Source organism: Prunus dulcis, chromosome 3, assembly GCF_902201215.1.
Source record: "Prunus dulcis chromosome 3, ALMONDv2, whole genome shotgun sequence".
Taxonomy (NCBI): Eukaryota; Viridiplantae; Streptophyta; class Magnoliopsida; order Rosales; family Rosaceae; genus Prunus; species Prunus dulcis.
In genome coordinates this window covers 10,734,538-10,757,566 of record NC_047652.1, presented here as the reverse complement: position 1 = coordinate 10,757,566, position 23,029 = coordinate 10,734,538, and the positions used below count along the sequence as shown (strand labels likewise).

The 23,029-nt window shown below is 38.3% G+C and overlaps 2 protein-coding genes across 3 annotated transcripts; both read left to right on the top strand.

Annotated features, from left to right (window-relative positions):
• Nucleotides 1-695: 695 nt before the first annotated feature.
• On the top strand, nt 696-1,482 carry LOC117621730 (protein FAR1-RELATED SEQUENCE 9-like). Its single transcript, XM_034352281.1, has 2 exons — nt 696-1,045; nt 1,344-1,482. The coding sequence occupies exons 1-2, from the start codon at nt 696-698 to the stop codon at nt 1,480-1,482; spliced, it is 489 nt and encodes a 162-aa protein (XP_034208172.1).
• A 15,161-nt stretch (nt 1,483-16,643) lies between these two features.
• LOC117622234 (prohibitin-1, mitochondrial) lies at nt 16,644-22,482 on the top strand. Of its 2 annotated transcripts, none has more exons than XM_034352831.1 (6): nt 16,644-16,822; nt 17,987-18,174; nt 19,035-19,151; nt 20,088-20,258; nt 20,528-20,740; nt 22,023-22,482. In XM_034352831.1, the coding sequence occupies exons 2-6, from the start codon at nt 17,998-18,000 to the stop codon at nt 22,215-22,217; spliced, it is 873 nt and encodes a 290-aa protein (XP_034208722.1). In that variant the 5' UTR covers nt 16,644-16,822; nt 17,987-17,997; the 3' UTR covers nt 22,218-22,482. The 2 variants fall into 2 exon arrangements, with proteins under 2 accessions (XP_034208722.1, XP_034208724.1); XM_034352833.1 differs by lacking the exon at nt 16,644-16,822 and adding an exon at nt 16,870-17,206.
• Nucleotides 22,483-23,029: the final 547 nt, after the last annotated feature.

Here is a 23,029-nt window from a genome sequence, read left to right as displayed (position 1 = left end):
TCATTTGTATGGTTGTTAGGGGAATTCAAGAAAGCCATGCTGGGTGAGCCACCCAAAATGATCATCACTAATCAAGATGCAGCCATGTCAAAGGCAATTGCTGTAACTCTCCTGACAACATTCCATAGATATTGCATATGGCATATCTTCAATAAGATTACAGAGAAACCCAACTTTGGAGAATGTTTTTCGGAAATGAAAAAATGCATATGGAGTATGGACAAGAAAGAAGAATTTGATGCAAAATGGGAGGAAATCATCACAAACAATGGGCTGCAAGACCATGCGTGGCTGAGCTCAATTCATGCTATGCGGGAGAATTGGGTTCCATCATATGTAAAACATGTGTTTTCGGCTGGGATGTCAAGTAGTCAACGGGCCGAAAGCTGTCATTCATTTTTCAAACAATATATTAACCGGAAAAACACATTGATGGAATTCATTGTACGTTTTGAGAGAGCTCTTGCTTCACAAAGACACAAGGAGTTAATGGCTGATCATGTTGATAACAATGAAAAACCTCCACTGCCATTTCAAACACCAATGCAACATCAAATGGGACGCATTTACACTCGGGAAATTCTGGAAATGTTTGAGAGGGAAGACTTCAGAAGTCTTTTATGCTTGTTCAAACTTGTAGAGAAGATGAGACGCACTGCAAATACAAAGTAAGGGTAAATCCGGGGGTGACACGGATGAAGGAGCTTGTGCATGATAAAGATGCCGATAAAGCTTATTGCAGCTGCAAAGGATTTGAATTTTGGGGTATTCCGTGCCGACACATCCTAGCATTCTTAAGAATGAAGCAGGTTGAGCACTTGCCAGACAAGTACATATTGAAACGATGGCTTCAAAGTGCGAAAAGCGGTGTAATATATGATAAGAATCACAAAGAAGTTAACGATTATGTTGATGGTTTGCTTTTGGTTAAGAGATCGAAAGTTTGCAAAGTTGCAAGTGATTTGATTGATTCGGCTTTATTGTGTGATGAAGGTTTCGAGTTGCTGGAAAAATCTTTTGAGGACATTCGTGGGAAGCTTACAAGGTTGGTGTCATCAAGAGCTCATGTCGAAGAACCCAATGGAGATGTCAGAACTAGTTATCCCCAACTCAGAATCAAAGATCCACATCGAGTGAAAGTAAAAGGGCGTGCGAAAAGAGTTAAAGGAGAAAAAGAGAAGGCAGCGCAACGACATAAATGTCGGTGCACTGAATGTAGGAAGACTGATCATGATAGACGGAGTTGTCCAAAACTTGCGAGCCCATAAGTGAATATGTGTTATATTGTGCTTTGAAATTTATGTTGTTGATGTTTCTTTTTTTCTTTTTTCCTGATGTGGCAGCTCTTCATCTTCCGACACAGTACTTGGTGGTCCAGTTGGTGAGAATTTGCAGCCCACTCAGAGCACGCAGGACAGTGAACCTACTATGACAAAGTCATTTATGCAAGAGTTTGATTTCACGTATGGTCCCGCAGTTTGAGCACTTATTGATACTTATTTACATGTTTTTGAAAGTATCTGGAAGCGTTAGTGAATCTTAGGTAAATGCCTCATGTCCATTGATACTAGACTATGGTTTATTAAACTCATAACTATCTGGAAGAGTTTGATTTCATTTATGGTCCTGGAGTTTTAACATTATTGATACCTATTTACATATTTTTTTGTCATGAACGGCACCATGCTTTCAATTCGTAACTCGAAGTTTTGGATCCATCTTTTGTTGAAGGTGGATGTCCCGGATGTCCTCTGGGGTTTGAGATTTTCAGAACCTGAAGCCCTTGCTTGAAGGAGAACGAGTTTGGGGGAATGCAAAGGGTTTTCTACACAAATTTGCAATGGTTGCAATGAATATGAAAATATCAAAGGGAATCTTGAAACTGTGACTATGTGTGAGTAAGAGAATCTTGAAACAATCACTATGTCTCTGTAAAGTCTCAACCAACGAATATCTATGTCAGAGAATCTTGAAACAAATTGTCTCCCCACCGACAATGAATTAAACAAAAAATTGTGAGCACTATTATGAAATGAACGCTTCTAATCCGGAAGTTAGTGATCAAACTGTGATTGAACTCTAGGTTTGATAGTAGTGTAAAACAAAATAATAAGTTGCACGTAAGCATGATCGGGCATTAACATTAAAACAATAACCTAGATCGTGCATGCACATTTAAACACTAACCCAGATTGGGCATTCACATTTAAACACTAACCCAGATCGGGCATTAACAAAAACAAACAACCGCTAAAGGATTGCCTATGGATTGATACGGCTATCACCAGTCATTATCGTTGCCTTTTACTGGTTGGTGGCCTTGCTCTGTTGGGTGTGCACCGCTGGAGATGATTTCCTGTGCAGCAGACGGGGTTATGGCGTCCCAGTCAATATCTTTGTGGACATCGACAACGAACCGTCAGAATTTCTCAAAACCTTGGTTGAAAGCCACATACATTGCCTGGCCTTGGTTGTCGCCTCCTTTGTGGATGCTCAAAGATTCGTACGTAGCATCCTTCTCTGTCATATGCAAATCCTCTGCTGTGTGCTTTCTTCTTTGGGCACGAATTCTCTGCTTCTCTTTTCTGTAACGGGCTTTGTTAACTTGCCCAGTCAAATAAGCCAACTTCTGCTCAGCTCCGACACACTCTTGAGTCCAATAATGGACCAAGGAAGAGTTGTGTTCCAGTTTGTTCTTCATATCATTTATTTCCACAGCGGGATCATCGGAGTCCCCCTCGCTTGCGGAGGAGGTTGGAAGAGGCAGCGGTGGTGGTGGGGACCTTGGATAATTGGGGGCATATTCCCATGAGCCATAGGAGTCCCCCTGATTTGCTTTGGCGCTTGAACTGGCGGACATGTTGAAAAAATCGTCAAATTGGGGGATTAGGCTGAAGGTTTGTATGCAAAAAAGACGACTGGAAAGAAGAAAAGAGAGATGAAAGGCATGAGTAGCCCATAGGCATAAAACAACATTTATATATTATGTAAGGAAGTTTTCCATTTTGTTTTTTCTCCTTTTGTCCCATCACTTTAATATTTATATTTTTTAAAGTAATCAAAGTATTTGATTTAGTTAATCACAGGAGCCTCACATAATTAGTAAAAATGTTAGTACACACTTGAATTTTGATTTATCAAGTTTGAATGAGTTCGTAGCAATTTGCGAAATTTTTTCCCGATTTTTGTATATTTAGTTATGAATTTTATAAAAAAATAGCAATATTCATTTAAATTCACACCGAAAGGAAGGATGTGGCAATGGCCACTGGCGTACACGTGTGCACCTACTGAAGGGGGATGCGGTCAGCTGTCGCCATGTGTGTTATTTCTTTATGTTTTAAATTTTTTAATGCAAAATTATTTAAAAAATGGTAATAAATAGGAGAAAAATCGAAAAATTGCTTCCAGCTCCTTGTGCCGTTACAAAACTGGGGGAAGCTATAAATCATCCAAAGTGATTACGAAAACTCAATTTCGTACTTAATTTCATCTGATGTGACAATACAGAGTGAACACTCCATCTTTGGAATATGGTGATAACTTGCTTTCCTTTGAACCGTAACATTATATTTTGCAAAAATTAGAAGTGTACTTCCTTAATGTTCATTATCTAATTTATAAGAACATAAGTACCAGTTTCATTTGCTTCATATATAATTGTTCGGAAAAATATTTCTATATTTTCTTCTTTCAATTGACAGACACAATATGGTTCTTGTTATTTCATTGCTAAAATTATATATTTGAAACCAATAAGCAAACCTCTAAAATGCCAAGTTACGAACATAATTAGCTACCATATAAGTGATCAAATAAATGCTCAAACCTCAAAACTCACCCAATTACTTAAAAAAGTGGGAAACAAAAGCAGACTTCCAAATAAATTTATTCAGCACTGTATTTACTAATATATTTTTCTGCATAGCTGCATTATTTTATTCAAATGACCCAAAATGGAAACACACAAGAGCATTTACCTCATATATAAATATGCTATGAACATACAGAGTATCGACTAAGTTTTATATTTTATATTAGTAGATTATATTGTATACAAATCTTAAGCCACTATACTTATTTATTTAGTTAACTTCCAACATATATATAAACATTGTTATATTGTCTTTTAAGTATGTATTCTATATATTTATTATGTTGTCTTACTACTCTTTTTTCTTTTCAACATAGTAGTTATATAATTGGTTTTTTATTCCCTAATGGGGCGGGCCATGGAAATGGCATACCCACCCCAGATTCAACCCATTGCCATCCCTTCTCAAAAGAGATAAAGCCAATCCTCCATTACTTGATTACTATGCGACATAAATACCTGGATTATCAACAAATCCACCTCTGTTGTTTCTATTCCATGCCTTTTAGGCGTTATAAAATAACACAAAGAAATATGTGATCAGAAAATAATATAAACAAACTTCATAAAAGCACAACAATTTATGTAGACAAAAGTATGCTTAAAAAACCCAAAACAGTTTCCCCATTTGTTTACAATTGTCCTTCACATCTTACAATTGGATACATTACCTAAGAAATATGAACACTTCAAACCACATTGTTTACACCTTTAGGAGCCCACACAAAACGCCAAAAAAAGTACTCAAAATGAACCACACATTTGTTCCGAACAAAATACTGAAAACCCCTAAAATGAACTTTCTCTAGCAACGGTTTACTTCATGGCGATCCCGTCCTAGTTGTAGCTTGGGACAACACATCTTGCAAACTCGCGGAACAGCTCAAACCCTTTGCGTGCTTCTGCTTCCCTCATCTGCACAGACTCATTCGAAGTATTGAACCTTCAAACACCTTTTCCTTTCGCAAGCCTAACCCTCACTTTCATTATTTGGACTGATCGAAGGTGGAATTTCGCTTTCTTTTTCTCCTTCGCCAATGTTTCTTCATACCATCTTAGACGTATCTTCAGGCATTTGATTTCATGATCAACGCATCATACCGCATCTTGCTGATCCGAGCTACATCATCGTGGTCCTCAGATGAAAAGTTTATGGATTTCGCAGCTCCATCAGCAACATCTTCAGCTTTATTATTCCTCTGTGACAAAGGTTCTGCATTTTTTGCTGGAGTTGTTATAAGTATTGGGGGGGATTTTTTTAGGGGAACCCATTCTGAGTTTAGACTTGTTTGGAGCAAGTGGAGGTGCAATGGGAGATAAAATACTCCTACATTGGTATTTATAGAGCAGTCCCCATTTTCATTTTACCTGCCAAAATGCCAATGTTGACTTCGAGTGGGGAGCTGCAACTTTAGTTACCTTGAGAACTGGTGATGTCATATTTGCATTATTTGTATCATATACGATATTTTAATTTTCTTTACCGTTCGTATTTAGCATCATATATTTGCTAAGATGAAACTGTTAACTTGGTCATGTTCAAATGTAAGTTACCTTCACAACTTGTGATGTGATATTTGCATTATAAGTACCACAAGCACATTTTTTTGTTTCTTTATTGGTGATATGAGTTCATATTTAGTATCATATTTTAGAAGATGAAATTGTTTACTTGCTCATGTTAAATTCAGATTACCTTCATAACTGGTGATGTCATAAAACACTGTTTTCATTTTCTTTACTGTTAATGGTGCGTTCATATTTAGTATCATATTTCAAAAGATAAAATTGTTTACTTGCTCATGTTAAATTCAAATTACCTTCATAACTGATGATGTCATAAACACTGTTTTCATTTTCTGTACTATTAATGGTGCGTTGATGTGATATTTAGTTTCATACTTGGCTATTAAATTATTCACATGGTCATGTTAAAATGCAATGAATTTTACCTCCATAAGTAGTGATGTGATATTTGCATAATCATTATCATAAAAAGTATATTTAATTTTTTGACTGTTGACGTTGATTATTAGTATCATAAATGCGAACATCCACGAGGTGTACCTAAGCACGAAGCTGCGAGAAGACCATTTTGCCGCCAAAACCTGGATCATCCAGCTGTGTGAATTGTCCTATCAGTCACATCGGTTGGGAAATAAAGCCAATAATACATGATCTAAACCCAAGTTGTCTTCGTCCATAGTTTAGAAGACGACGGTTTGTTCCAATATATACCTTTCTTCCTGATTTGTTCCGACACATCGTTCATTATTCCTCCATATACCTTTTGCACTCCCTCTTCTCCAACAACCCAGATGAACATCCCAGACTTGGCATGGTTTAAGGTGCTGCTTTTGATTGGAAAGCACTCCTCTGAAGATCTGTACAGCATGGCGGGGACATGCAAGTTATTTGAAGAAATGCTGAATGATCCTCAGGTTTGGTGAACCGTGTCTGTAGAGAAGTACCAGTGACATCCTGGTTGGTACTGGTTTTATCAAGAGAAACCTGTTGAGTTCTTGCACAAGTGCAAGGAACACAACAATCCAGAAATCATTTATAGAGAAGCAGTAACTCAATTCTTCATATTCAAAGATGATGAGGCCGTCAAAAACTTCCGGGTGGCAGCTAAGGCAGGGCATATGGAATTCGGCTACATTGTTGGCTTGCTAGGGCTGGTGAACCCTACAGAGGGCGAAGAGGATGCGATGTAATTTTTGTAACATCTAAGTAATTTTTGTGCCATCTAAGCAAAACGAAGAAAATTGACATTCAAGCATGCAGGGCATTAATTATGAATCGACTGATGAGGTATACAATTTCGGGTATGGTGACTCATCCAACTCTTGCAAAGTTTTCTGCCAATAGAAAATTTTTTCTTAACTACGTTAACTGTGAGGGTAATCGGGAGTGGTATTTCTTGTTGATGCTCAAAATGGCCCGGCCAATGTTGAGTCCAACTTAGTGATTAGATGTGTTGGGTCTTCGGCAGGGAAGAGGGCTGAGGCCCTTGGTGAAATGGATTGGTGAGAGACCTGTAGAAGGTAAAAAGGGGAGAAGCAACCGTTAAGCTTCGGACACCGGTGTGGTGCGCCGAAGGCTCTCCGATGCCTAAGTCAGTTACGAGTAGTAATTCTGGCAGAGTAACAGTAAAAATAGGAGAGTAGTTCTTGGTTTTACCTGGGTACTGTTCCGTATTTATAGGGAAGTGTGTCACACCCCGGATCGGCTCCGCCATAGCACGATATTGTCCGCTTTGGGCCTCCCTCACTGCCCGCACGGTTTTGTTTCTGGGAGCTCACGGAGCAACTTCCCAGGGTGGTCACCCATCCTGGGATTGCTCCAGCCTCCCACTCGCTTAACTTCTGAGTTCTTACAACTCCGAAGCCAGTGAGCTCCCAAAAGGCCTCGCATAGGTTCAGAGTGGCGCAGCGGACCGGGCCCAACTCCACCTACTACGATATTGTCCGCTTTGGCACCCACGACTGGGCCCTCACGGGTTTGTTCTTGGGCCGCACTACATTCTCATGCGCACCCAAGAGGCCTCGCGCTAGATGGATGCGGGTGTGCCATATAAGGCACATCACCCCCTCTCCGTTTGGTTGATGTGGGATCTTACAATCCACCCCTTAAGGATCCGGGCGCCCTGCGATCAAGACATCCACACTCGCCCATTGGTGGCTCGACAAACCATGCCACTCCGAATGGCTCTCGCCAGAAAACGCGATATTGTCGCTTTGGGCCTCCCTCGCCTTTGCCAAGCGTTATTTTTTGTTTCTGAGAGCTGTTTTGGAGCAACTTCCCTGTGGTGTCACCCATGGGATTGCTCCAACCTCCAACTTGCTTAACTGAGTTTTCAACTCCAAATGCCGCGCGAGAGTTCAAAAGGCCTCAGATAGGTTGAGTTACCTTGTGGGACCGGCCCAACTCCACCTCACGATATTGTTAATTTGGCTTCCCAGTTATTTCCACGGGCCCTCACGGGTTTTGTTCTTGGAGCTTCTGACTTTCATGTTCAAACTCCAAGAGGCCTTTCAGCTGCCAGATGGATATGATGGTGTGCCATATAAGGCATTATCACCCCTTTTTTTCTTTTGGTTGATTTGGGATTTCTTACAAAGTGAATGTTCAAATTTGGGAGCTTTGCACAAAGTTCAATTGTGGGACTTTGTGCAAGCCGTTGTGGTGGCGACACGTGTCCTGGAGATTAGGTTTGGCATTTGGGAGCTTCGGCAGGTGTCTGGCACCTTGGAAGTGTGTCTTCCTTCGGCATGGGAGAAGGCGTGGCTGCCTTGGTGCTAGTCGCTTTGATGCTGGGTCTGCTCGGTTCATTATGGTGTAAACATTTCTCATGGGACTTGGCGGGTGACTACTCTGACACGGTAGCTGCCTAGAACAGTTGTGAACCCTGCAAATGGAAGAGGGAGCTATACTGCTTCCAGCGCAACCTCCGTAGGGAGACCTATTGGATTTAATCAATTAAATATCCATGGTATGCTATGTGTATTAAGGTGTGTTTTGGGTTTTGTTTGTTTTTATTTACAGGGAAAGTTTACCTTCTGTTTAATGTTTTTAATTCAAGGTCTGTTTATGGTAATGTTGTAGACGTTTGTGGTTTTAAGTCCTGTTATGGTTTGAAGGTCTGTTTTTGTAATCGGTGCACTTTTAAGATCCAATTTAAGTACAAGTTTGTAGACGTTTGTGTTCCATAGACCTTTGTAGCTTGCGTGCATATGCTTTAGATGGTTTTGAAATGGGGAATTGCTAGTTCCGATTCCCGAAGCAGTCATTCGTTGAAGATGACAGACACCCAAATGCCAGGGAGGTTGCGTATTGTCAACGCATGAGGGATTATCCTTTCAGTCAGACCGGATCTGAGCCATCTTTGATCTTCTAACATACTTTGGTGATGCTTTAATTACGTTTTCAATTTCCCCACATTTCTTGATTTGTCCTGCACTTGAAACTATATTTGAAAGATAAAAAATAGTTTAAAAAAGAAATCCCAAATTCTATTTTCACTAACATAATGATTTAAATATCGAATTTAAGGGAGAAAATAAGTGTTGGGTTTTTCCTCTTCACATTCGGAATTTGTCATACAATGTTTACAATTGTTGCAACCACAACAAAAATACAAAATTTCGATCCAATAATCCGGAAATCCCTTTTGACTAACAAAATGATTTAAATAGCATATTTAACCAAAAACTCCTTAAGAAGTATTAGTCAAAACTACAGACGGAGTATTCATCCTGATACATACTTAGGAAATTTCCCCCATTTTTTCTAAATTTTTCTGTATTTTTTACGATTTTCTGAAAAAAAAAAAGGGAATAAAATACACACGGAATGCCAAGTGGCTGAGTTGGTGTGGGGAGCTGCAGACCTCAGCGACACGCGGTGCATTCCTATGCCGCCACACGCCCTTTTTCAAATTTTTTATTCATTTCCAATTAAATATTAATTTAAAAATCGAATTTAAGGGGGAAAAATTCCAGAAAAAATCCTCCAGACTCGTGACGACATTTCCTTCCATGAAATATCTGGAAAAAGGCTGCGTCATATAAATATCCATACATAATTAATGTGATCGAACAAATAAGAGTCTAGGGTTTGAAAAGTGTACTAGTGTTTTGATTTGCATCATCCAACACTAGGGTTTGTTCCCTAATTTTAGTTTTCCCTCACACCAAAGTCCGTTATTCTACTTTCAGTACGAAGTATTCATCCCGATACATACTTAGGAATCCCCCCCCCCCTTCTTTTTATTTATTTATGAATTTCCTGTATTTTTTACGATTTTCTGAAGAAAAAAAAAGGAATAAAATACACACGGAATGCCAAGTGGCGGAGCTGGAGTGGGAAGCTGCAAACCTCAGTGGCACGCGGCGCATTCCCATGCCACCACACGCCCCTTTTCAAATTTTTTATTCATTTCCAGTTAAATATTTATTTAAAAATCGATTTTAATGGGGAAAAATTCCATAAAAAATCCTCCGGACTCGTGACGACATTTCATTCCATGAAATATCCGGAAAAAGACTGCGTCATATAAATATCCATGCAGAATTAATGTGATCGAACAAATAAGAGTCTAGGGTTTGAAAAGTGTACTAGTGTTTTGATTTGCATCATCCAACACTAGGGTTTGTTCCCTAATTTTATTTTTCCCTCACACCAAAATCCGTTATTCTACTTTCAGTACGAAGTATTCATCCCGATACATACTTAGGAATTTCTCCCCATTTTTTCTGAATTTCCTGTATTTTTTATGATTTTTTGAAAAAAAAAAAGGAATAAAATACACACGGAATGCCGAGTGGCGGAGCTAGAGTGGGAAGCTGTAAACCTCAGCGACACGTGGAGCATTCCCATGCCGCCACACGCCCCTTTTCAAATTTTTTATTCATTTTCAATTAAATATTCATTGAAAAATCAAATTTAAGGGGGAAAATTCCAGAAAAAATCCTCTGGACTCGTGACGACATTTCCTTTCATGAAATATCAGGAAAAAGGCCGCGTCATATAAATATCCATACGGAATTAATGTGATCGAACAAATAAGAGTCTAGGGTTTGAAAAGTGTACCAGTGTTTTGATTTGCATCATCCAACACTAGGGTTTGGTCCCTAATTTTATTTTTCCCTCACACCAAACTAGGGTTGGAGTGGGAAGTTGCAGACCTCAGCGACACAAGGCGCATTCCCATGCCGCCACACGCCCCTTTTCCATTTTAATTTTTGTCTTACTCATATTTTCATTTGATAAACGCCTTTAAGGCTACAGTTTAGGGTAAAAAAGTTATTAAAAATTCCCCACAGCAGTGCTTTTTATTTTCCAGCTCATGTATTAGGGTAAAAAATATAAAACAATATTCAACTTTAGAATTCCCTGCTCACGGATTGTCGGGACCAAAAAAGGCGAATTCAAACTTCAAACTCCATATATGTTTCGACCAAATAATAAAATCCAATTCCTTTTCAGAATCGGGGAAAATAATTTGGGGGTTTTGACCAAATATTTGGAAGGGTATAATTCTTATGTTTTCTTCATTTTCAACTATAGGCAAAGCGATGTCGATTTCTTCATCAAACACTAAAGCAAAGAGGTGTCGGCACTGCAATGCTGAGATGATGAAGATAATTTCCAAATCCGAAAGGAATCTGGGCAGACCGTATTGGAAGTGCTTCACAACATATGTAAGTATAATCTTCCCAAACCTCGTATGTAAAACCGAATAAGCTGTATATAGTAAACAGTAATCCCAAATGAAACTACTCCAGATAAAAGAATATGGTCTGACATTGTAATCCCGGACTGAAAAATGTAGTTTTGTTTTGTTTTGTTTTTTTGTTTTTATAGGGAGCTACAAGGTGTAGTGGCTATGAATGGGTGACAGCAGCCAACACCCCAAATGAATCTGACATTCAAAACCAGGTGGATGTGAAGGAACTTAATGCATATGCTGAAGTAATCCGTATACTGAAGGGCATTCATAAAATCTTCCTACTACTGTTAGTTCTATCATTTCTGAATTTGACTGTTAAATTGATGAAAAAGTAAGAAATGTTTTAGGTTTAAGTATATGTTTTGTAATTTTGTAATCCGGACAGCTACATATAAGACGTGTTTGGAAATGTAGAAATATAATTACGCCTTCAGCACAATTAGTCAATGACCAACTTCAACATTTCATATGCCTGCATCTTAACTTCACAATCGTGTTTGCCCTAAACAAGATACATTACTATTTATTCGACATTTGAAAAGAATCATGCACCATTTAGGGTTCGGGCTCAGCATACTGTCAACAATATGTGTTGAGGGTTTCATACAGCTTGTATTTGAACAAAATACAAAAACTAATTCTTTAATTTTAAGTGAAAAGGGGGAGTTGGATCATAAAGAAGACTTTGTTCCTTAACAAACAAGAAAACTACCTTTTCAAAACCTTACTAAAATAGAAAGGGGAAAGAAGCGCTCAAGCATGCGAAGAAAGCTCTTCAAGCTTTCCTTATATTATTATAGAAAGGTTTGTTTTCTAACTCGTGAATATAAGGTGTGTTACCAACAAAATTGCCCACCCGGGTAAATTAACTTTGCAAGTTCATATACTACACTACACCCACCCAGTTAAAAACTTTGCAAGTTATAGTATCTCCTAATGAATCACAGCTACCAATATCCCTGCAACAACTGTACAACGAGCTTCAACCGATAAAAGGGCATGGCTTCATGGGAAATCTTGGCCAGGTCTACATTCGAGGTCAGAAACTCGCAGTATTTGAGGATGCACATCCCACAGTTGCCCCTGAAACATATCGAAGAAGCTGTTATACGTGTTCAACAAATCCATTTCATAAGACAATCCTTCAGGTGGAATATTACTAACACGCATACTGGTTGGGGTGCATCCATGATGCGAATAACTGGCCACTCACTTTTCAGAAGTATACCGTCGCTGATATATCTAGATTCCTTTAACAACCGGGGCAGCATTTTCGCCACCGGCTGCACTGCCCGTTCGATGGCTTGAGTTCTGCACAGATCTACTTTTGAATCATATGCCCTTATCTCACACTCTTTTAAATCAACAACAAGTAAGATCCAGTGCTTCTGCCTTTGTAGGTTGAAGGGCAAACAAACGCAATTAATAGATGACCATGATTTAGCCAACTTAGGCGCCCTTGACCATTCCTAGTAGACCCTTGTTGTGCTGCCTGTCCTCCTTTCCCACATACGCCTTCATTTGCTTGTAATCCAAGGCTTCTACATAGTGGCACACGAGTTATGCATCATAACGGATACCAAATTTGAAAATAAACAATGCTTAAGAAATAATACAGACCTGAAAAGTGGTGTCTAGTAGCGTCTAGTCAGAACCTACCCAGTTGCCAGAGCTCTCGTGGCGCACCCGTAGCAAAAGCAAGGCTATGTCTATGTTCTACATAAAAGGGTTGTTTCCATTATTAAATCAATAAATCACTACATAGCATGGGCATTTCGACAAAATTCCAAATCAATCAATGCTTATCGAGTCATCCAACTAATCATCCTTGGTCAGCAATCGAACAAAGAACATAACCGCACATGTGAACTATATTTGTGAATCATTATTATTATCAATTCCGTTTAACCATTCATTCAATAACTAATCATAATAAACCATTTACATTTCACTAAGGATGGGTAGTGGGAACTTACTTTTCTTCTTGTCCCCATTCCTAGCAAAATTCTGCAACCTCCAAAAAGGAATCGTGAGGAACAGGCCTGAGGGGGTTAGCAATTGTGTCCTCCGAAATATTGGGAATCTCCTGGCCTGTCCAAGGAGTTTCCCTTACCACTGCCCTTCGCCTCTTCATCGCAGGGCCAAAAATCTCACTCTTTCCCCGACGCTTCTTTTGCCGGACCCCAACTATAACATCTTTGCCACATTCACCCTCAGCAGTGGACATGTCAATCTTTCGAGGAGGATTCATAGGAAATTTAACAAGGGTGACACACACCACACCCGGATCATCCCAATTTATATCCGGGGGTGTATATTGCACCTCTTCTTTAGCATTTTGTACATACTGCTCTCTCGATTCGGCTACTCCACCATCCTCAGTTTTATCACTTCCTCTCCAGCATCCTCAGTCTTCTGACTCTCCTCTCTAGTATCCTCATCCTCAGTCTTCTGACTCTTCTCTCCAGCATCCTCAGTCTTATTCCTCTCCTCTCCAGCATCCTTAGTCTTATTCCTCTCCGCTCCAGCATCCCCAGTCTTCCTCGCGTCTGCATGACTGGTACACTTTTCCAAGCATAAAACTCTCTCCTCTAGCTGACCCTTCTCACAGTGCAATACTGCAACCTCATTCCTCAACTGCTGCACAACAGAGTTTAACTCATCAAGGTCCTTACATACCCGCGGACCTATACTGGTTGCATCAAATTCAAGAACATGTGATCCCCAACTCCAATACGGTTGGCTCATCTCCAATTGACTTGGTCGTAAGAGGCGCAGTATAACAGGCTATCAAACACATAGAGTTAACAGGTCATACACAATACTAAACAGCTTTCTTCATGAAACAAACTTAGTACTGAAATAAATTATTAACTACACACCTGTTTGCTTTGAAATATATAAGCGTTCAGCTTTCTAAACTCAGGCACTTTATCCGTGGATTCCCATCGGCAAATTCGAAGGACTAATGCAGGTTCCTCGATCCGCTTACAATATCTAAGGAGGGGGAATTCCCAATTTAGCAATTAATTCATACACCCAAATCTACAACAAATAGATTATCAAAGTCAGTACTTAATTACGAACTAAAATTTTACAAACACTAATTTTGAACTACATCATACCTAGAGAGCATAGCTCAATCCCTTTATTCTCCATCCAGGTCTGTTAATTCTTTTAGGCTTCTCAACTTCCACATTTTTCTTCCCTTTTCTCACTGAACTCCGTACCGCCTTTTTCCCCTTTTTCTGTCCTTTTCCTTTCCCATCATTCTCTTCATCACTCTCTTTCTTCCTTGGAACAAACAACAAAGAATCTTGCAGAAACTCAAAAGATATAGATCCCCACGGATAATTGTTGAATTCGTCCATTTTATGAACCAAATGTAAGTACTCCTCGTTTATCTTCACATTTTGGTTTTACCCATTATCACAAACTCCACAAAATATAGCAGTCCCAATTTGAACGAGTCCTCGCTTCCTCTTTCGGACTTTAGGAATGCATTTTCTAAGTCAATGCAAGTAATGTGACCCCTGTTGCTAAAATGCGCTTTCATAAATCGATTATGAGCATCCCCCTCGGATGTTATGTCAGGCTCTGTTCCACATTTCAGACCACTTATCAAACAAAAATCCTTTACACTAAATTGAGCAACATTGGACCCTATTGCATAACTAAGGCCCAGCATGTCCTTAACACCAAGTCCTCCGACTCGCCGGAGAGCCAGAGCATGCACAATTTGACCACTAAATGCAATTTTACGGAGGCCCAACAGGTGCCCAAAACAGCTCTCTCTAAATCTTTTCATAAGCGATTCACTGAAATGCGCCCCAAAATTACACAGGACTGAATTCGCCACACACAAATTATTCACCCGCGCAGCATAGACCTCTGACTCCGGCAAACAAAGTTCAAACCCACATTCCATTTTATAACTGCAACAAACACCTTTTGCTTAAGAAACAGAAGTGATACCTGCTCACAAAATTATGAACACATTCACATATAGAAGTGATACCTACTCACAATATTATCTACACATCTTCATCACATTAAGATACATAATGAATACCCACAAACACTATTTTCAACACATTCACATACATAATGGATACCTACTAACACTATTTTCAACATATTAAGATGCAAACTGATACATTATTTTCAACTCATTAACATACATAATTAATACCTACAAACACTATTTTCAAACATTCAGATACATAATGGATACCTACTAACACTATTTTTAACATATTAAGATACAAAACTGATACACTATTTTCAACTCATTAAGATGCATAATTTTCACCTAGAAACACTATTTTCAACACATTCACACACAGAACTGATACCTACCAAATTATTTTCAACACATTAACATACATAATTGATACCTACTACAAGATGCACTGATCCTTCTGCATCCCAAATCATCTCATATTCACATTTAAGATTCAATTTTCTCTTCTGCGTTCTACTTCTAATGGTACTTATTCTTTGTTTTCCAAACCCCATTAAATCCCTAAAATTATGCCATACACTCACACCACTAGATGGGCAAAGTAGGATTACAATGACCAACACATGAACGTTCCTGGAATTTTAAGAAAAGACAACAAGCAAGCACAATGCAAAAAAAAAAAAGGAACAACCAATAGCTGTGAATCTACACTTCAACAAATTACCACAATAAATTGCGATAAAAAGACAACCCAACTTTTGGAAAAAGTAAATAATATTTAAACCGCAGAAATACTTTAAAAATTAGTTACTATGCTGCAACAAATTACTAGAAACTAGAAAAAGATGCAAAAAACAACTGAAGCCAATTTATATTTTTGCAAACACAACTACTACAGAGACAAACTACTCTTATCCAGAAAATCAAAGCCTAAAATCCTACACCAGAGACAGACTACTCTTACCCAGAAAATGAATGCCCTAAAATCCTAAACATTATTTAAACATGAAGTGATTTAATCATTAACTAAATGCAATATAACATGCAAACTTTAATATGAATGAAAGAGAGGGAATTCGAAAGAAACGTACCTTCTCAGACGTTCAAATGAGAAATATTAGATGAGGGAGGAAGCGAAAGAGACAGAGTACACCAAGGAGTTTCTGCGACAAGAGAAATACACAAATTTATGTATGGTAGGTATTTTGGATGTTTAGGGTTGATTCATAAATTCATAAATTCATAAATTCATCAATTTATTGACAAGAAAGGCGCAACTGGCCACTGTTAGGAAGAAGAAAGGCGCGTTTTTTCGAAACAGGCGTGACTTGACACTTGGGCTAAGGGGAACTGCAGGCTACCTGTTTTTACCGTAAGCTTGCTTTTTCTCTTTAGCCGTTTAGATAATTTGAATGGCTGGATTTGGTTCTCATATAACGTTCGCACATAAGCATTCTCACTAGATAACCGCCCATTCAAGACAATAATAAGAGGTTCAGACCAAAAAATAAAAATGATTAGAGGCCTAAAAAATTGGGTCCGTTAATAAGTCACCCTAACAATGGTAAAACTTGGCCCATACTCTTGGTCCTTTATATGTCCTAAAGGCCAAAACATTTCGCGTTTTCGCTCGCAACGTGTAAACCCTAAACCCTTGTACTACTGGGGCCTGCAAATTGGGTCCGCCAAATCTCCGGTTTCGCTCTGCTCACTGCCTCCTTCGTTCATCGTCGGCAGACCTATTGCTAAGGTACCACTGCGGTTCTGCGATCTCCGATTCTTTGTTTTGGTTTGGTTGGTTTGCTGTCATTCCTGCGATTTTGCAAAACCGATTCTTGGGTTTCGGGGTTTGCTGGTTGTTTTGTTGAGCTTTTAGGGTTTAGGGTTTAGGTATTTTCATGGAAAATTCCTTATTGGCGTCGCGCCCCCTTCACTGCCTTCATCTACCAACAACATATTTCTCTGCCTGTTTCTTTTGCTCTGAGCTCTGAGCTCTAAACTCCCTCTCCTTCTATCTCTTTCTCTCCGTTCGGCGCCGCTGCCATCCAAAACCTCCATTTAAACCCCAACATTCAGACCTAGAAATCTTCTCCATTTCTTTCTCCTCTGCCCCAAAGATCTATCACCTCCACTGGTACCCACCACCACCACATCTCTCCTTTCATTATATATTTTTGTCTAACGTTCTATTTGGTAGCTGAGAAAAGGATATGGGAACAAATTTTATGTTTTTATATTATTTGGTCCACATTTTCTGCCTGGTTGCTGAGAGTAGGTTTTTTAAACAAAAATTGTAATTCTGGTTGTGTTTGGTTATTTTTGGACGATTTCTTGTTTATATTTTGAGCCCTTGTTTTATATTTTTGCTGTTCTTATGGCTGAGACCTTGAATTTCAGTTTCTTGGTTGTTTTGATTTTCTGAAAAAGATTGAATTTTGTGTTTTGCTAAGAGAATATGATATTCCGAAATTATATCTAAAATTCTGAAAATAATTTACTTCCGAAAATTCTGCATCAGAATGGATTTATTATATTCCAAAATTTTGGAAATCGGAATCAGGACTGAAAATCAATTCCGAAAGTTTTTGGAACGGAATTCAGAACACTTGTTTCCGATCCGTTCCGGCCGAAACACGGCCCTAATTGGAACTGCTTTCTAGTGAGAGGAGTTAGTAAGTTTAGTAAGTTTTCAGATTCTCTTCCTTGTTCATTTAGCAAACCTCTAGCAATTCATTAGTTGCCTAATAAGCACTTGCTCCCTTATTTGCAGTTCTTTCCAGATTCACATTGCTCTGTCTAGTTTGCAGCTGCACTTTAGGCTTAGAATGTGGCACTCATGACTAAATATTTTGTTTAATTTTCTTGGTTCGTGGTTCATTTGCGTTTACCACATTGTTTCTTTATATGTTCTCAGCAAGGAGGAATATGAATTTCAACAACGTTAAGGTTCCCAAAGTGCCAGGCGGTGGTGCAGTTTCTGCTTTACTTAAGGTGGGAATAATTGGTGGGCTTGGCTTGTATGGAGTTGCCAACAGTATATACAATGTCGAGGGAGGGCATAGAGCCATTGTGTTCAACCGTATAATTGGTGTCAAAGACAAGGTATTAGTTCTAAAAAATTATTAATTATATAGAATGAAACTTTCTTATCTGCATTTCTTGTTTCACGATCCATTGTGTAATTTTTTTATTATTAATTTTGCAAAACTACCTTTATCCTCTTGTGATTCTTTCTTCCTAACAGTAATATATACAGAAATATATACACTGATGGTGCATTTGCATTCAAACTGTCGATTTGAAACTTCCGGCCAATATCACACTTTATATACATTTAGACACAAATTTATGATCGTGTTAGTTATATCAATTCAAAATATTCCATGATTGACTGCTAGTTTAGTCCATACTTTTGTTGATTTTCGGAGCGTATTTTCAATAGAAATGCAGTTATTTTGTGGGTTTATTTGTTTAAGAGATGTCTGTTTTAAGTCTCCATAATATCCCTTCAGTAACTCTATTTATATGTGATTTTAATTTTTCCATCTATTGAGATGGATCCAACATGAGTAGCAATCCTATCAATAATAACAGAACACCAGTGATGATGATACATATTTCAGAGATATCTCATGTAAAAATCATTTAACAGATATGAGAAACTTTCTGGGATGGTGGTATCCTTTATTAAAAGAGTTTTTCAATGAATGGAGTCTGCCACGCAATTTATAAAGTTAAAGTGGTGCCTACCAAGTCATGTTCTTAATTTTTCCAAGTGAAAGATGAATCTAACAGCTTGTACACTTACTGTGTACATGTCAAACATATTTTAGATCTCAAAATATGTTCTTTATTGTTAATAAATCTGTACTTCATTATCAATCTGTTGCAAAATCTGTTTGCTTTTGCCCTCTGTTTTATGGTCTGTTATATAATATTGTACACTAATGTTGCATGTGCAGGTTTACCCAGAGGGGACACATCTTATCATTCCCTGGTTTGAGAGGCCAGTCATTTATGATGTCCGTGCACGACCTCATCTGGTGGAGAGTACTTCTGGCAGCCGCGATCTCCAAATGGTTGATACATTTTCTTTTTCTTACTGTTACATGAAATTTTGACAACGTCATGGTTTGTAATATATGCTTAAATAATTCTTTTAATTCTTTGGTTGCACATGTTTAATGTGATGGAATATTGGGAACACATGTTACTCATTGCATCTCAGTTTCAGTGGCAGGTGATCTCAAGCAACTGCCACAGTAACTGTTGTGTAATAGAAAAGTATATTATACATTGTTACTCTACTCATCATGTTTTGATTGTTTCTCCTGTCTTAGGTTAACTTACAACTCATTTGTAGTTATATTTCATTTAGCTATGCAAATTTGCAGGTTTATCATGTTTGGGATTTGGGGAGCACAAAATTTTGCCGATGAATTGTTTATTCTTCTACTTGAAGATTCAATGCAAGTTCAAATTTTAGAGGACAGTCAGTTGGACAATCAAATTTTAGAGGACAATCAGTATTCTGTTTAATTCATATATTTTCATTGTTGGTTTTCGATGGACAATCAGTTCAAATTTCTAACCTTAAATTAAATATCGCATATAGTTATGGATTAAAATCGTGAGTTGAAAGCAAATCTCTGAGATTTTTTTAGGTGTATGCTGGCATCTAGTTGTTTACTTTTCTGTTCGGTCATTTTGCACTTCCTTTCCTATAAACCAAATCTCTACCCCCTTTTATATGTGTGATGTGTAGTGCTAACTTTTCTTGTTGCTTCAAACGAAGTACTTTAGTATGTTTCTCCTCATTTTATGGGGAAATCCAAATTTGAATTTTACCAGTATTCATCTTTTAGCACCTGCATCCTATGTTCCAAACGTGCAATCATCAGAAAAAAAATTTAGCAACTAGGTTTAATTTTAGAGGTATTTCAGTGGTTTCAGCTTATATTGTCCGTAGTTGCGATCCTGAATGTTATCTTTTGTTTACTCATTGTGCTGTACAGGTCAAAATTGGGCTTCGAGTTCTTACTCGTCCTGTACCAGACCAGCTTCCTACAGTTTATCGTACTCTTGGTGAGAATTATAATGAGAGAGTCCTTCCTTCTATTGTTCATGAAACTTTGAAAGCTGTTGTTGCACAGTATAATGCCAGCCAGCTCATTACTCAGAGAGAGGTAGGGAGCATAGCCCGTGTTTGACAGTTCACGTGCAATGAGTTTAGTTTATTGTATATTAGTTAAACACTATCGAAATTGCTAATGATGTAGGTTTAAGATGCAAATTGTTCATGTTCTTGGTCCTTGCTTTCTATTTATGCATATGCTCTTCATTTTCCTATCTGGTCACTTCGAAATTTTATACCCCTTTTTCCGTAGTGCATCTACTCTCGTATGGTTTCTGGATTAAGTGTTGTGTTAGTGTTGATTGTCCATTTTATGTTTAGACTGTTAGTAGGGAAATACGAAAGATTTTGACTGAAAGGGCAGCCAATTTCAACATTGCGCTGGATGATGTGTCAATCACCACCCTCACTTTTGGGAAGGAGTTCACTGCTGCAATTGAGGCGAAACAAGTGGCTGCACAAGAAGCTGAGAGAGCTAAATTTGTTGTGGACAAGGCTGAACAAGACAAGAAAAGTGCTATCATCAGAGCAGAGGTCAGTTATAACACATTCTCAAAATAGATAATATATGCTAGACCTGGCAATGTTGCACACGACCTGTTAACACGACACAAATTCGCACGAAATTATCAGTATTTGGGTTGAGCTTAATGGGTCTGGTTGAAAACGGGTGAACCTGTTAGCCACCTGTTAAGTTAACGGGTCGTGTCGGGTCCATTCGCGAATATTTGCTATCCACCCAAGGAGGGTGGTTTTGTAATTTTGTATCACAATTCATATTACAAAAAAAACACCCACCAACTTCACTTTGTTTTTTACTCTTCTTCTCTCTCACCGAATTCTCTCTGTGTCTTCACTTTATTTTTTATTCTTCTCTCTCGTTTTTTCCTCTTCTTTTTTTCTTCTTCTTTCCCTGGCACAGTTTTCTTATTCCTCTCTATTTTTTTTTTCTTCTTCTTGCTGTTTCCCCAGCATTCTTCCTTATTATTATTTTATTTCCTTCTCATAAGTATATCTCCTTCTCTCTCTTTTTAGAATCCAAATTTCCTTTCTTTAGATGTGAAAGTTGAGAACCAGTGAAGAAGACTTCTTCACTGCCCGTCCATGTTGTTTGGGCTTTTGAGTGGTTGTTATGGTGTTTATGAGATGGAAATTGGGGGAGAAAGGAAAGAGATAAGGGGTTGCTGGCTGGGCTCGGTGATAGTTTTTTATTTTATTTTTTCTGATTTATTCTTAACGGGCCGTGTCGGATATTCATGAATTGTAATGGATAGTGTTTGGGTCTAGTATTTGTCACCCATTAACTTAATGGATCGTGTAGTGTCAACCCGTTACCCGTTAACACGACCCGTTTGCCTGGTTATATACTGATCTTGTATTAATTGCAAGGTTACCAGCCATTAAACTGAAAGTGTTGGTTCTTATGGATATATCCTGAGTGAAGTCATGGAGAAACCGTGTGCATGTAACCCAGTGCCTTATAGCTACAAATTCAAAGTGCTTCCCTATTAAGAATTACTTTGGATTTATTTGCGAGTTCCAAATCATAATATAATGGTTGTCCTTGAATCAACATCAGTGATTTTTTATTGCATAGTCCTCCATGGATGTTCTTTAGAAATAAATCATAAAGCTCTGTTTATATAATAAATTTTTTAAAATCATTTTTACGCAAATATGTCCTGTTACTGTCTTTACATTATATCTCTGTTCGTTCCATGTGATGAAAATAAAATAGCAGCACGGTTATTGTCTGTATGAACATGGACATCACTTTTAAACACATTTTACTTAATCATTTGTCCCTGTTGATCAGGGTGAGGCCACAAGTGCCAAGCTGATTGGTGAAGCAATTGCAAACAATCCGGCATTTATTACACTGAGGAAGATTGAAGCTGCAAGAGAGATTGCACATACGATCTCAAATTCATCGAACAAAGTTTACTTGAACTCAGATGATCTGTTGTTGAACCTTCAGGAGATGAATTTGGACTTCAACCGGAAGAAATAGGCTCTGCAGGTTGTACCTGTAATCTTTTCAATTTTCGATTGTAAAATTGTGGAAATATTTCCTTTAAAAGTTGAGTAAATGGACCTTAAAAGTTCAGTCTTTTGACGCACCACCAGTTGGCATGGCAAGCGGCTCTCTGTGGAGATAAATTCTAAACATTTAATGGAACTTTTGAGGGTGCAGTTACTCTTAGGTGTTTCACATGTTGACATATGATGCTCGTATTCGTCTGTTCCTCAAATGTTGCGTTTCTCATGTTGATTTATGATGCTCGTATTCGTCTGTTCGCTAATTGTTGCATTTCTCACATTGATGCTACTGTTTGCGATTAAGTTTCACTGCTAGACATGCCCTTGTCGGGCTTTGACATCGTTGGGTGGCTCAACTTGTATTGGATTGGAGTTGGAGTCAAAGTTCATACCTATGAGTCTCACCATTCTAGGTGGCACTTGTAAGACAATATGTTACTGTTGTCCAATTTAACGACTTGAGTTTCAACACACCAAACGATGGGTAGGATTTTTGTCCGTTTTAATTGAAATAGTCCAGTTCAGTGTTATCTGCCAAACATTGTTGATTTTACTCAAGAACAGAGGTTAATTGACCCCAAACCAAAATAAAAAAGGCTTAGGGCCAATTTGTTATCTATTTTATTTTTAGTTCTTAGTTTTCAATTTTTTTTGTGCTCGAGTATGGAGGAAAATAAGAGTGAGAATGAGAGTAAAGATGAGATTGAGAAAGAGGATGGATGGGAGGGGGAGGTAACAAAAGTGAAAATAATTTTAAATAGATTTCAATTTTTAGTTTTTGTT

Coding starts and splice junctions, on each gene's coding strand:
- LOC117621730 (XM_034352281.1), top strand. CDS start 696: ATGAAGGAGCTTGTGCATGATAAAGATGCCGATAAAGCTTATTGCAGC. Junction 1,046..1,343: donor ATTCGTGGGAAGCTTACAAG/GTTGGTGTCATC, acceptor CTGATGTGGCAG/CTCTTCATCTTCCGACACAG.
- LOC117622234 (XM_034352831.1), top strand. CDS start 17,998: ATGAATTTCAACAACGTTAAGGTTCCCAAAGTGCCAGGCGGTGGTGCA. Junction 20,259..20,527: donor AGCTCATTACTCAGAGAGAG/GTAGGGAGCATA, acceptor TTTTATGTTTAG/ACTGTTAGTAGGGAAATACG. Junction 20,741..22,022: donor GTGCTATCATCAGAGCAGAG/GTCAGTTATAAC, acceptor CCTGTTGATCAG/GGTGAGGCCACAAGTGCCAA.